The following is a 15,502-nucleotide window of genomic DNA, read 5'->3' on the forward strand; positions in this document are numbered from 1 at the left end:
AGTAGAACTGCCCCAGAAGGTTCCCAGTTTTTATGGGAGCATATTGCCACATCTTCTCCCAAAGAGTGGCTGGTGGGATCAGACTGATGACCTTTTGGTTAGCAGTCGAGCACTTACCCACTGTGCCACCAGGGCTCCTTGAGTCCAGAAAAGAGGGCCATGTAACTAACCAGTGTTGAGACCTTCAAAATGTTTATCTGATCTGTCAAGTAACCATTCCTACTGACTCACATTTTTCCAATGGTAAAATAGTGTCCTGGATTGAATTGTATCCCCCCAAAATTTATGTATCAATTTGGCTGGGACATGATTCCCCGTATTGTGTGATTGTCCACCATTTTGTCATCTGATGTAATTTTCCTATGTGTTGTAAATCCCATCACTATGATATTAATGAGATGGATTATCGGCAGTTGTATTGATGAGATCTACAAGATTAGATTGTGTCTTAAGTCAGTCTGTTCTGAGATATAAAAGAGCGAAGCGAGCAGAGAGACATGGGGGCTTCATACCATCCAGAAGCAAGAGCCGGGAGAATAGCATGTTCTTTGGAGAAGCTCCTCAACAAGGGAAGATTGATGACAAGGACCTTCTTCCAGAGCCAACAGAGAGAGAAAGCCTTCCCCTGGAGCTGGTCCCCTGAATTCGGAATTCTAGCCTACTATGGCTGCTAACCAAAGGGTTGGCAGTTCAAATCCGCCAGGTGTTCCTTGGAAACTCTATGGGGCAGTTCTACTCTGTCCTATAGGGTCACTATGAGTCAGAATCGACTCGACGGCACTGGGTTTTTTTAGACTGTGAGAGAATAAACTTCTCTTTATTAAAGCCATCCACTTGTGGCATTTCTGTTATAGCAGCACTATAACCAAGACAGAATTTGGTACCGAGAGTGGGGTGCTGCTCTGACAGATACTAAAATGTGGAAGTGGTTTTGAAACTGAATGGATAGAGAACTGGCAGCAACAGAGAGCTGGCAACAGCAGAACCAGGAGACCAGTTCCAGACAGCACTGAAGGCGACCCATGGAGCCAGAGAGCTGAGTGCCTGTGCATAGGAGGCTTCCTGGTGGGCTGCTTCCGGGCACTTATCGGTGGAGCTACAGAGCTTTGGAACACTTGCCCCAACATGGCAAATGCAGGTGATGGGGCCTGAGGGCCAAGAGACCAAGAAACCAGGAAGCAGAATATGAAGAGACAAGGAACAGAGGAAGCAGAGCTGCCTCCATCTCAAAGGGTATGGCCATGACCTCTGGGGTTTCAAAGGGTGGAGCCATGGCCTCTGAGGTTTCTGAGGGTGGAGTTGCCACTCAGATGGACTAGGAAAATGGTGCGCCTAAAGCCGAGGGAGCAGAGTTGCTGTCCTAGTGGGCCTGGAAGGCAAAGCTGAAGTGTAGAGCCAAGGGACCTCCATTCAGAATCCAGAGACTGTGGCCAATACCTAGAGTCTGGAGGGCAGGGCTATTGTGTAAATGATCTCAGAGAATGAAGGATTATTTTCAAATCCTTGAGGGCTAATGTAATGTGTTCTGCTGACTTGCTTGGTGCGTATTATACCTTCTTTCCCTGCAGTTTCTCTGATTTGTAATGGAAATGTCTAGCTTGTGCCTGTTCTGTCATTGTACTTGGGAAGCAGATAACTTGTATTCTAGATTTCACAGATGAAGAATTTTTTGGATTTTGAACTTGGAGCTCATTCAAGACTTTTGCTATGATATGATGGGGTGAATGTGTTTTACATGTGGCAAGGACATGAATTTGGGGGAGCCAAAGGATGAAATGTCATAGATTGAATTGTGTCCCCCAAAACTTGTATATTAGTTTGGCTGGGCCTTGATTCCCAGTATTGTGTGATTGTCCACCATTTTGTCATCTGATTTGATTTTCCTGTGTGTTGTAAATTCTGTCACTGTGATGTTAATGAGATGGATGAGTGGCAGTTATATTGGTGAAATCTACAAGATTAGATTGTGTCTTAAGCCAATCTCTCTTGAGGTATAAAAGAGAGAAGTGAACAGAGAGACATGGGGACCTCATACCACCAAGAAGCAAGAGCCAGGAGAATAGCATGCCCTTTGGACCTGGGGTCCCTGTGCTGAGAAGCTCCTCGACCAGGAAGATTGATGACAATGACCTTCCTCCAGAGCCAACAAAGAGAGAAAGCCTTCCCCTGGAGCTGGCACCCTGAATTCAGACTTTTAGCCTACTAGACTGTGACAGAATAAATTTCTCTTCATTAAATCCATCCAATTGTGGCATTTCTGTTACCACAGCACTAGATAACCAAGACAAATAGTATACTCAAGAGTATAAAAAGAAGGCAGTTTTTAAGGTCTCCCTTTCTCATTCAGTTTTATAAGAATCATGAAGATAGACATGCGGTTTTCATATCCTTTGTTTCAGAGACTGAGGAATACATAGATACACCATGATTCAGCATTCCTGTATATGGAACACTTAAACAACCAACCTCCAGTTTGTCTCTTTTAGGAATATTCTTCAGCAGACATCTTTGTTTTTCCAAATGGTAGACTTTATTTCCTCAGAACAGTTTTCCTGAAATGAAATTACTACCTCAAAGGTATGAATATTTTAGAGCCCCTATTTCCAAGCATATTTCTAACTAGCTTTCCAAAAGGGTGTTTATTACCTTATATCAGCAATATATAAGAATTGCAGTACCACTCCAGCCTAATAAGTGGCTAATTAGATTACATTGCTTTTATTTGTGTTCATTTCATTTCTGGCAAGCTTGGACATCTTTTTTGAGTGTTAGCTTGCAATTGTTTGTGTATTTTGGTTCTTTCCATATTTTTTTATGGTGGTAAGTACATAGGTAACAATATCATTTCTTCATGTGTGCAGTTCAGTGACATTAATTACGTTCATCACGTTTTTCAACTATCACCATAAACCGTTTTGGATTTTTTCCATCACCTGTACCAGAATGTCACCCTGAGCATTGTGTCTTCCTTCCCCCATCCTCCTGCCCACCCCAGGTAACCACTAATAAACTTCGATCTCTGTGTTTTCTTATCCATTGGCTGATCAGTTTCCCAGCTCCTGTCTCAACTACTTTCCTCACCTTTGTTGCTTTGTGTAGGCTCCCACGACTCATTCAGCTACTGGGTAGATGAAAAGTCTCCGGTGGGGCCTGACCAAACCCCAGCTATCAAACGCCTCGCCAGGATCTCCTTGGTGAAGAAGCTGATGAAGAAATGGTCAGTGACGCAGAACCTGACATTTCGAGAGCAGCTGGAAGCTGGGATCCGCTACTTTGACCTGCGTGTGTCCTCCAAGCCTGGGGACGCCGACCAGGAGATCTACTTCATCCATGGGCTTTTTGGCATCAAGGTCTGGGATGGGCTGATGGAGATTGACTCATTTCTGACACAGCACCCCCAAGAGATTATCTTCCTGGATTTCAACCACTTCTATGCCATGGATGAGGCCCATCACAGACGCTTGGTTTTCAGGATCCATGAGGCTTTTGGAAAGAAGCTGTGCCTGGCCTGCAGTGTAGAGAGTGTAACGCTGCAAACCCTGTGGGAGAAGAAGTGCCAGGTAGGAGGGAAACCCGAGATGAGCTGCCAAAGGACAGTAACCTAGCTTTTTCTACTTTTTCTATATCATTGGGTGTATGACAGCTCAGTAGGAGCCCTAGTGGCACAATGGTTAACCGCTCCACTGCTAACTGAAAGGTTGGCAGTTTGAACCAACCCAGCAGCTACGTGGGAGAAAAGACCTGGTGATCTGCTCCTGTAAACATTACAACCTAGGCAACCCTATGGGGCAGTTTTACTCTGTCCTAATCGGTCACTAGGAGTCAGTCAACTCGATGGCACACAACAACCACAAAAACAGCTCAATCCAGAGCCCTTAGCTAGAAGGCATAGATTGTTTGGAATATTAGACATACACAAACTGGTTCCTAGGCTCTAGGATAGCTTCAGGAGCCCTGCTGGGCACCTTTGAACTGGGATGAACACCTGCCAAATATTTAAAATTTGTTTGGCAACCTTTTTGGCAACTGAGTTGACTTTGAATGATCTCACCAGAACTGGCCCAATGCATAACTGTGAAATTGGACAAGTTGACGGTTAACCATTTTCTTATCTCCCACAGGGTCCTTTTTTTTTTTTGGTTTTGTTTTTATTTATTTTTATTGTACTTTAAGTGAAAGTTTATAATTCAAGTCAGTTTCTCATACAAAAACTTATATATACATTATTACGTGACCCTAGTTGCTCTCCCTACAATGTGACAGCACAGTCCTCTCCACTCTGTATTTCCCGTGTCCATTCAACCAGCTCCTGTCCCCCTCTGCCTTTTCATCTTGCCTCCAGACAGGATCTGCTCACATAGTCTCATGTGCCTACTTGAGCTAAGAAGCACACTCCTCACCAGTATCATTTTGTCTTATAGTCCGGTCTTTATCTGAAGAGTTGGCCTCAGGAATGGTTTTAGTTTTGGGCTAACAGAGAGCCTGGGGGCCATGACCTCTGGGGTCCAACCAGTCTCAGTCAGACCATGAGGTCTGGTCTTTTTACTAGACTTTGAGGTCTGCACCCCACTTTTCTCCTGCTCCATCAGGGATTCTCTGTTGTGTTCACAGGGTCCATTTTTACTGTCCTAGCCCTGGTTGCACAATAGTTAAGAACTCAGCTGCTAACTACAAGGTCAGCAGTTCAAATCTACCGACCACTCCTTAGAAACCCTATGGGGTAGTTCCACTGTGTCCTGTGGGGTCACTATGATTCAGAAGAGACTCGACACCACTGGTTTTGATTTTTTGGTAGTTACCCTCCGTCCCAGGGTGGTGTAAATGGTTAAGCACTTGGCTGCTAACCGAAAAGTTGGCTGTTCGAGTCCATCCACAGTTGCCTCAGAAGGAAGACCTGGTGTTCTACTTCTGAAAGGTTACAGCCTGAAGACTGTGTGGAACAGTTCCCTGCATCACAGGAGGATCACCGTGGGTTGGAATCCACTCAGTGACAACTGGCGGTTGTGCTAGTCACCTCGAGAAGAGTCTGTTACTCCTTGTCCTTAGCTGGGTCAGATAACCATGGCCAGGTGTTGACTGATACGTAAAGTTAAGCTGACAAAAGCGTGTGAAGTGTTTCATCTCAGGGGTATTAACATTTTAAAAGGCCCTCTTCATAAATTCTGGGTCATGGAGGAAAGAGTCAGGGAGGAAGAACCAATTGAAGGAGGTTTTTTTACGTTGAAACCACCACTTGGCACCAAGTAGATTCTGACTCATGGTGATCCCATGATTGTCTAATTCAAATTGGCCGATACCAGTCTATTTCAGCTTACTGGTGCCTAGGATATTGATGTTTATGCGTTCCATTTCATTTTTGACGATTTCTACTTTCCTAGGTTCATACTTTGTACATTCCACTTTCCGGTTATTAATGGATGTTTGTAGCTGTTTCTTCTCATTTCGAGCCATGCCACATCAGCAAATGAAGGTCCTGAAAGCTTCACTCCGTCCATGTTATTAAGGTCGACTCTACTTTGAGGAGGCAACTCTTCCCCAGTTGTCTTTTGAGTGCCTTCCAACCTGAGAGGCTCATCTTCCAGCACTCTATCAGACAGTATTCCACTGCTGTTCATAAGGTTTTCACTGGCTAATGCTTTTCAGAAGTAGACCACCACCTTCCTAGTCTGTCTTAGTCTGGAAGTTCAGCTGAAACCTGTCCACCATGGGTGACCCTGCTGGTATCTGAATACTGATGGCCTAGCTTCCAGCATCACATCAACACACAAACCACCACAGTAGGACAAGCTGACAGACACATGGAGGCAGGTTATTTTGTTGTTGTTGTTGTTGTTAGGTGGAAGTAGTGGTAATTTTACACACCCATAAAAGTGGCAAATGCCTGACTCCACAGAGGCTCAATGAGTTTACTTTTAGTATCTGTTAAAATACATCTAAGCCATTTTTCCTCATTAAAACTTTTGTAAGGGACATTTTGCCAAATATTTATCACACCTGTCCCCCAAAGCCCAAGTTTTTCTCTGTTCAGACTCACAGGTCTAATTTGGAGGGACTTAAGTATTTTATTACTAGAATTCAGTCGCAAGAAGTACACCACCATTCATTCAGATTTCATTTACTCCACATGAAATTACATCCCAGCTCACAGGTATATATTTATACATTAGTGGCTATGGGTTTTGAGGGTACAATGAATTAGAAGATTTAATCTACATCATGGTGGTATTTAGAATCTTAATGAAAAGATAAGAATACATGACGCTACTAAAATACAAAGCAACAGCCATACATTGACAAGATAAGGCTGCTTCAGACACTGTGCTGTATGAAGAACGGCTTTGTGTAAGAAATAAATTGAAAAACAGAACCGAGCATCAGTCTGCATCCTGGAGGTCCCCAGCCAAGGAATGATTGGGATAAGAGGGGTCAATCAAGGGATAGTTCTTAAAAGGAAATGAGCTTTTAACTTGAGTCTCAAGAGAAGAACTGAATGTGAACTGCTAAGCTGGAGCGGGGAGATTTCAGAGAAAAATAGAGCAGAGAGAGACGCAGGAGCAGTTAACAAAACCCAGGCCAGAGCGAGAGCCATCGTGCCTAGAATCTCCTGGAAGAAGCTTTGGGTTTACCCAGGCCAACCTTCTGTGAGCAGAAATTTTCCCTGTAATTTTAGGATGAGACTGCCCTTGAAGACAGGCATAAAGCCCCTTTTGTGTACTTTGTTTTTTTTGCAGCTTTCCCAAGGCAGAGCAAAGCACGAGAAGATGGGCTCACAGGCCCGATCGCAGGGGCTCACAGCCTCCTCACTCTCCTAGGTTGCATTTCACAGACCAGCTTCCCTCGCCCAGGATACTGGGGGCCGCAGCCTTCCAAAATCAGCCAGACTGCCAGGAGAAACTCCTCCCCAATCTCCCAGGCAATCTGCTTACCGTGAGCCAGTGATTAACCTCATTAGCACACGTGGTTGCCTCAGATGGCATTAGCAGTCAGCCAGATATTAAAAACAACAGCCATTGCCCTGTTGGGTGCACCGTGCCTGGTGCTCCCTAGCTCTGGGCCGTCAGGAGCAGCTGGTCACACACCTTAGTCATGCTGCAAACAGGCCAGGCATTTGGAGCCCTCGTTCTTGGGTGTCTGGAGGACTGTGCTCTTGGGTGGGCCAGCTATCTGAGGATTGCAGTCCAGGGAGTATAAATAAACACAGACAGCATTCCTGGAGGAAGAGCTCACCAGTGCCCATGAGATTAAAAAAGAAATCAGTTCTAGAAACCTTCAAGGAGCCCTGGTGGCTCAGTGGTTAAGAGCTCAACTGCTAACCAAAAGGTCAGCAGTTTGAATCCACTCTTTGGAAACCCTGTAGGGCAGTTCTTCTCTGTCCTGTAGGGTTGCTATGAGTTGGAATCAACTCGACAGCAACAGATTTGGTTTTTAGAAACCTACACAGCTGAGCTCTGAATTGGGACAATCAAAATAGCAATTCCCTGGGCCTCAGCTCTCTCCCAGAAAGTAATTAACGCCATGGATATGGCTTGTTGATTATTTCAAAGTCATCACCATCCCGAGAGGTCCCACTGGAGGCCCGTGGCCTCTGGCTTTCCCTTTCCTCGGAATGGCAAGTGCATTCAGAGTCTGGTCATTCCCCAGGGATTTCAGTGTGTTTACCTCAACTCTAAGAGCTAAGTGAAATTTCTCTAACTAGCTACAGGGGCTCTCAGCACGGGATCCTCGGGCTCCCAAGGAGGCTGTGTGGCTAGAACGTAAGAAGTCTGTGAACTTAGATGGGAAAAAAAAGTACATATTTATTTGTGCTGACTTCTAACTGAAAATTAGTATACCCATCAGTAGCGACCCTGTCAGCTGTGACTTTGTCCTAATGGAAATCACAGATATTTTTATATCACATTTCAGTTATCACACATATTTTGAAATATCCTTCACAGTTATCACTGAGTCAGAATTTTGGAGCTTAATAGGCCCCCAGACATCCCTGGGTGGTGTAGGCAGTTAAACACTCAGCTGCTAACTGAAAGGTTGGAGGCTGGAGTCCCCCCAAGAGGCACCTTAGAAGAAAAGCCTGGCGATCTCCTTTCCAACACTGAGCCATTGAAAACTCTGTGGAGCGCAGTTATCCTCTGACACACACAGGGTCGCCATGAGTTGGGGCTGGTGCTGTGGCAGCTGTTGTTTGTTTGTTTGTTTTTATTAGACCCACAATGAAATCCTCTTATTTAATATATTTATTATAAATTTGTAATTATTAATAACTATGTCAGTATCATTGGTTTCTTGTGTCATCCTGTCTATTGTATACACTCATTTAAAAACATTATTCTAAGAAGGAGTCTGTGATTTTATGGTACTTCCAAAGATATTCGTGGCAAAAAAAGTGAATAATCCTCTAGCAAGACCCTCAGCAGGTGCTCAGTAAATCTGTGCTAATCGATTTTTTTCAATTCTTGAATATCTACATGTGTTTATATTTGTTGGTTTTCCCTCCCCACCATCGGTCGAAAACCAAGGAGTTAGCCTTCAGCATTTTCATGAATCACTCTATGTTTTCTGTTTCGCACTTTTCAGGTTCTTATTTTCTACCACTGTCCCTTCTACAAGCAATACCCCTTCCTGTGGCCAGGAAAGAAAATTCCAGCACCCTGGGCAAATACCACAAGTGTGCGCAAGCTAATTCTCTTCTTGGAGACCACTCTCAGTGAGCGGGCCCCACGTGGCACCTTCCATGTCTCTCAAGCTATTCTCACCCCCAGAGTGAAGACCATCGCCAGAGGCCTAGTGGGTGGCCTCAAGAACACTCTGGTTCATAGGTAAGGATTTGCTTTCGTTTCACAAGTAAACTTTTTAGAAATTCAGCTTTTCTTCTGAATAAATAGCTTTCCATTGAGGTGGATTGCGTTAATCATGTCCACGTGATCTCTAAACACTTCCTTACAATGTATACATCACGCCGTATTTTACAAATTTTGGCACTAATGTGAAGCTCTCTAAGCCAACACAATGCCCGTTCATTTCTGGCCCATGGCCACGTCATGTTCTTGCCCCTGCACTTGCAGCTTGGAGCTTCACTTGAGAAGCATCAAATACAGACCTCTGTGCTAGGTATTGGGGTTCAGGGACGGCTCTTCAGGTATTTGGAGCATCTCTTCCTCTTCCGTGGCAACATTCAGTCCTAAGAAGCCACTGTAGATGTCACCTACCCTGCCGCAGCTTTTAGTACTTCCTCAGAGCAGAGTTAAGCCTAACTGGACAATTAGGCAGGAAGAGCTCCAGTTGGTTTGTATTCGATTATGGTCTTTGTCCTGGACACCAGTGAACAATAGATGCTGCCAAGAAAAAGGTTGGTTTGTGCATACATATGTGTGCATGTATATGGCCTGTGTCCATGTCCATGTATATGTAGAAAGAGAATGTTATAAATACATTCATATAATAATGCATCCCTCTCTATCCAAGCTCAGGAACCTAATAAATTTCAGTAGCAAGAGATATTTTCAAGGATCCGTTTGGTTCTCGAGTTCCAAGTGGGGAGCACAATAAGAGTTGAGACAGTGAGATTCATCCAAAAATGGGACACTATCTATTTGGTTCTGAGTTTGGATAACATGAGTTCAGATGGCAGGAACTCAGCTAGCAGGAGTCTAGGGCACCTGTATTTTTCTTTCTTGGTGAGGGCTGCTGGTTACGCCTGCCGTTGGCAGAACCAGAAACCCTCCTTACCTGGCTCTGCCAAGTCTTTAGCTGACTAGTGCTGAGCTTGGAAAAGAGAGTGTTGTAAACCAGTGATACCTTTTCTGAAATATCCAGAATTACAAATTTTTTTTTTTTTAAATTATATGTTCATGAACCTCACCGTTTTTCTCATGCCTTTTGGTGTTTTGTAGATTAACATAATTCATTCATTCATTCAGCAAACACTGAATACCTAGAAGGAGCTAGGTCCAAAAATACTAGTGAATAATATGGTCTCTGCCCTCTTAGCAGGAAAAACAAACATGTAAATTTCTCTAAAGCAATGGAAAAAATCACCATAATAAAAGTATGTGCAGAGATCTGTGCTAATAAGGAAGAAGGAATATTTACGAATAAGTTATACCTGTATACTGCCTTCTGAATATAAAGTGTTTTCTTACAGATGATTTCATTTGAGTCTTAAATCAAGCCAGCCTGTAGAGGGCGCGTTGTCTAGAGCAGATCATCATCCCTATTTTAACCCCCATGAGGTTAAGTGACCCAGATCCACACAGCCAGTAAGAGTCAGTAATATGTCTCAAACTCTGGACTTGTGATTGTCAGACCACTGTCTTTTTCAATGTTCAACACTGACTAGATCTGGCATTTTTCAGCGCCCTGCACTTTTCTGATCCAAGGGCCTATAATTGTCTTACTGGTACTTGAATCTGCTCAGCTCTTAATGGTTACAACTGTTAACCCACAATGTCAGAATGATTTTCACACTTGTAAATCCCTAGAACTTTAATCTGGCTGCAAAAGAAGTCCTAGGCTCTTTCATTTAGTGGTAACGATGGTGGCAGGCACCTAAAGCCGGGGTATTCTTGCATACCAGAGTCCTTGCCTGCTGGTAGCAAGCTGATGCATGTCTTTGAGATTGGAAAATGTTTTGGCATCTTGACTCCTGCAGGTCACAAGAATAGTACAGGGATAGAGCATGCATTCCTAAGCCTGCCCTTCAACTGAACAGGAAATGGCAACTCTGGTCAAGAGTTTGTCCCCAAATGCCAGTACAGTGTGCAACAATGTTTCCTCTGGGCTGTGGAACAAGCATATGGAACCCTGGTGGTGCAAACATTTAAGTGCTTGGCTGCTAACCAAAAGATTGGCAGTTCAAACCCACCCAGTGGCCCTGGGGGAGAAAGACCTGGAGATTTCCTTTCATAAAGATTACAGCCAAACCACTACTGAACGTTCTGCTCAGGGATACAATCCTGATAGAAAGGGAGACAGATGTGGAAGAGTGGAAGAGACCTTGGACTTACTGGACCTAATGAGGCTGGCGGTGTCCCCAAGACTGTTTCCCTGAGTTACTCTTCAAACCTTGAAACTATCCACTGAAGCCACCTTTAAACTAAATAATGGTATGGTTCAAAAAGTAAAGATTGGGGAGTATTCACTAATTAGATAGTAGATAAGTTTCATTTTAGGTGAAGGGAAAGATGATACACAATAAAGAAGAGGTCAACACAAATGGACTAAACCAAAAACAAAGCAGTTTCCTTAAAAAACTGAACATTTCAGAGGCCAGCGTGGCAGGGGTTTGGGGACCCATGGTTTCAGGGGACATCTAAGTCAATTGGCATAATAAAATCTATTAAGAAAACATTCTGCATCCCACTTTGGAGAGTGGTGTCTGTGCTCTTAAACGCTAACAAACGGCCATCTAAGATGTATCAATTGGTCTCAACCCACCTGGACCAAAGGAGAATGAAGAACACCAAAGGTATGAAATAATTATGAGCCTAAAGACAAAAAAGACCACATAAACCAGAGACTACATCAGCCTGAGACCAGAAGAGCAAGATGGTGTCTGGCTACAATCAATGACTACCCTAACAGGGAACACAACAGAGAACCCCTGAGGGAGCAGGAGAGCAGTGGGATGCAGACCCAAAATTCTCATAAAAAGACCAGACTTAATGGTCAGACTAGGACTGGAGGAACCCTGGAGGCCACGGATCCCAGACCTTCTGTTACCCCACGGCAGAAACCATTCCCAAAGCCAACTCTTCAGACAGGGACTGGACTGGAATAGGGGATGGAAAATGAGACTGGTGAAGGACAAGCTTCTTGGATCAAGTCGACACATGATACTATGTTGGCATCTCCTGTCAGGAGGGGAGATGAGAGGGCAGAGGTGTGCAGAAGCTACCCAAATGGACACGAGGAGAGAGGGGGGAGGGAAGTACTGTGCTATTTGGTCAGAGGGAGAACAATTAGGAGTGTATAGCAAGGTATATGTAAATTTTTGTATGAGAGACTGACCTGATTTGTAAACTTTCACTTAAAGCACAATTAAAAAAAAAAGGGATTGTCATCCTTGAGTATTGCGCTTTTTAAATAAGTTATCTGTGTAAGACCAAATGAACAACAGCTATTTTAAAGCTAGACAGGAAGGTTGAGGGGCAGGGAGTTTAAGTCAATGGAAGTCAAACAACTAGAACAGAAATAACAAGAATGTTGACTCAATGCGAAGAATGTAACCAATGTGAGTGGTCATTATGTCTAGAAACTGTTGAACAGGAACAGGTTTTGCTGTGTAAATTTTCACAAAAAATAAAATATTAAAAAAAAAAAAAGATTACAGACAAGAAAACCCCATGGGGCAGTTCTGCTCTGTCTTATGGTGTTGCTATGAGTTGGAATCAACCCAACCACATGGAACAAGCATAGGAGACCAGTAGTTTGACAGGGGCCTTCCCCTGACCACCAGAATGCTGGTGGTCAGTCCTAACTTATAAGTCACACAGGGGTACTGTCACACTGATCCTGGGCACTGCAGTAAGCTCAAACCAGGGGGAAAAGACAAGGTCTATTTCACTACAAATCTGGAAGTCGTTTTCTCAGTAGGGAGTTAAACCTTAAACTCTTAGTTGAACTTCGGCCCTGAGATCTTGTTCACCCTGGCTCATCACACTAGAAGGAAACCTCAAAAAATACAGCCATTCTGGTAGAATGTCTACGGTGGTTTCCCTCAGAGTCTTAGAAACCATACACTCCCACATAAATGGAAGCCAATTTTACTTAAGCCTGAGGACATAGCATCCATGGGACCCTCAAAGGGAACATGGGTAGAAATCAGAAGGCTTGAGATTGAAGCCTAACTTGGTCCCTTACCAGTGGAGTGGCCCTGACATCTCTGAGCTGTGGTTTTCTCACCAATTAAATGGATTAAGTGTTACTGCAGAGGCATTGGTAGTTCAGTAGAATTCAGTGGAATTCCTGCCTTCCGTGTGAGAGACCTGAAGTTGATTGCTGGTCAGTGCACCTCACGCGTAGCCACCACCCTTCTGTCAGTGGGGACTTGTGTGTGGCTATAATGCTGAAGGTTTCCATGGAGCTTGTAGACTAAGACAAACTAGGAAGAAAGGCCTGGCAATCTACTTCCCAAAATCAGCCAGTGAAGAACGTATGGATGACAACAGTCTGATCCACAACCCATCATGGGGATGGCAGAGGACCAGGGCACTGTGTGTGGGGTTGCCATGAGCTGGGGGCTGACTGGACCGCTGCTAAAAGCAGTAACAACAATATTACTGCAAAAGCAAGGTTGTGGAGTCTTAGATTAAATAACATGAAAAGGCCTACCACAGTGCCTGCCATCAAATAGGCATGCCCTCCCTATTTGTGAAGAGACCCAGGAACACAGTGGCTCAGCCCTGTTCTCAGGTAGGGGCTCAAGGTCAAAGGGAAGTTTATAACCTACGCTCTGTGGCCAGTAGGATTTGGCACCTGAGGGGCTTGTCAGCAATATCTGGCTCAGCCTTCTTACACAGATCTCTCGTCTTGGTAAATGCCAGGAGTTAAGAAAATAAAGTGGCTCCCCTTCACAGTAATTCTACAATTTCTGTTCTTTGTGTATAATCCGGGTTATTTGATCCTTGCCTTTGGGAAGGTCGGCAGATGCAACCCGAAGCTGACACAGAGCTCATTCTCACAGCAGACCACAGGTACACACCTTTCCCACATTTCTCTGCCCAGGCTCCAGGGACCCTCAGTTTTGGCACTGGCTGCAGTTGGGGGGAGTTGCCTCTGTTCAATTCTCATTTCCCCATGATAACCAGGAGATGGCGCCTCTGTCGCATGTTTAAACACTGGCCAGGGCTTTTTAAAAGGTTGACGAGCCTTGAACGTGTGAGGCTCAGTACTGCTGTGTCTTTCACGTGCGCTGCTGTATTTGTGGCCCCTGTCTCCAGGGGAAGACTGTATTCGCAGCCCCTCATTCTCAGGGTACAACATTTTGTCTTCCGAGCAGCTGGATGTGAAGGCCTTAGGGAAGGTTCTTACCCCCAGCCCCCAAATATCTCTACCTTACACTACCATTATTTCCTCTTCTGTCACGTCAAACACTTATACACCCATTCCTCACTTATCAACATGGTTAGGTTCCAAAGTCTAGGTTGTTATACAAAAATCGTCATTAAGCAAAAATGGTAGATGACTACAACATTACATAACTGCCAGACCACTAAGCATCATGGCCCAGCCAAGTTGGCACATAAGGTTAACCATCATAGCCAGCGTTACTCTTGTCTTGCACCTCGGTGTTCGTTACTGCCAGATGTACGTCGTTAATGTGCGTAACAGTCGGATACGAGATTTTTTACTATTGTCATGAACGTAAAATGTCAGATAAGGAGAGGGTCAGTAAGTGAGGAGCGGGCATATGTTGTTAGCTACCATCAGGTCGGCCCTCAATTCGTGGCAACCCATACACAACAGGATCGAATCACCGGGATCCACAGGGGTTTCACCGGCTGGTTTTTAGAAGCAGCATGCCAGGTCTTTGTTCCCTAGTCCACCTTAGTCTGGACACTCCACTGAAACCTGTCCAGTGTCATAGCGACACACAGGCCTCCACTGAGAGACAAGTGGTGGCTGCATTTGAAGTACGTTGGCTGGGAATCAAACCAGGTCTCCCACGTGGAAGGCGAGACTTATATAAACCCAAAACCAAACCCATTGCCAACCCACGGTAACCCCATACTGCTCCATATGGTTTTCTTGGCTGTAATCTTTATGAAAGTGGATTGCCAGGCCTTTCTTCCATGGCACTGCCAGGTGGGTTTGAACCGCCAACTTTTAGGTTAGTAGATGAGTGTAAACCACTTGTGCCACCCAAGGACCTAATATGTTATTGTTGTGTACCATCAAGTTGATTCTGACTCACAGCAACCCTATAGGACAGAGAAGAACTGCCCCATGGGGTTTCCTAGGCTGAAATCTTTACGGAATCAGATTGCCAAGTCTTTTCTCCCATGGAGCAGCTGGTGGGTTTGAACCACTGACCCTTCAGTTAGCAGCCAAGCGCTTAACCATTGTACCACCAGGGCTCTTTCAGACCTAATGTAAAACCTGTTGCCACCAAGTTGATTCCAACCCATAGCGACCTTATAGGACAGAGTAGAACTTTCCCCATAGAGTTTCAAAGGAGTGCGTGGTAGATTCAAACTGCTGACCTTTTGGTTAGCATCCGTAGCTCTTAACGACTACGCCATCTGGGTTTCCAGAGCTAATATAGTATACTTCCTATACCCCAGATGCTGTTCTAAGCACTTTACATGTGTTACTTTGAGTTTAAAAAAAAATCTATAAGAGGTAAGTATTTTTATTATCCTCATTTTAGGGGGAAAAACTGAAGCACAGAGAAATTCAATAAGTCAAGGTCAAATTGAAGTTATTAAGTCTTCAGGAGTCCCAGTTAAAAATGGAAGTACCTCTAAGAGGTAGCTTCTTAAGTCATAATCAGCTATTAATATAG

The 15,502-nt window shown here is 44.4% G+C and overlaps 1 protein-coding gene across 1 annotated transcript in view; it reads left to right on the forward strand.

Moving 5' to 3' along the window:
- PLCXD2 (phosphatidylinositol specific phospholipase C X domain containing 2) overlaps positions 1-15,502 on the forward strand; it is an 86,777-nt gene that overhangs the window by 56,713 nt on the left and 14,562 nt on the right. The window contains exons 2-3 of the mRNA XM_003412999.4: positions 3,100-3,560; positions 8,575-8,816. Of these exons, the coding sequence (XP_003413047.1) occupies positions 3,100-3,560; positions 8,575-8,816 (703 nt within the window). The remainder of the gene's footprint in view (positions 1-3,099; positions 3,561-8,574; positions 8,817-15,502) is intronic.

This window comes from Loxodonta africana, chromosome 1, assembly GCF_030014295.1.
Source record: "Loxodonta africana isolate mLoxAfr1 chromosome 1, mLoxAfr1.hap2, whole genome shotgun sequence".
Taxonomy (NCBI): domain Eukaryota; kingdom Metazoa; phylum Chordata; class Mammalia; order Proboscidea; family Elephantidae; genus Loxodonta; species Loxodonta africana.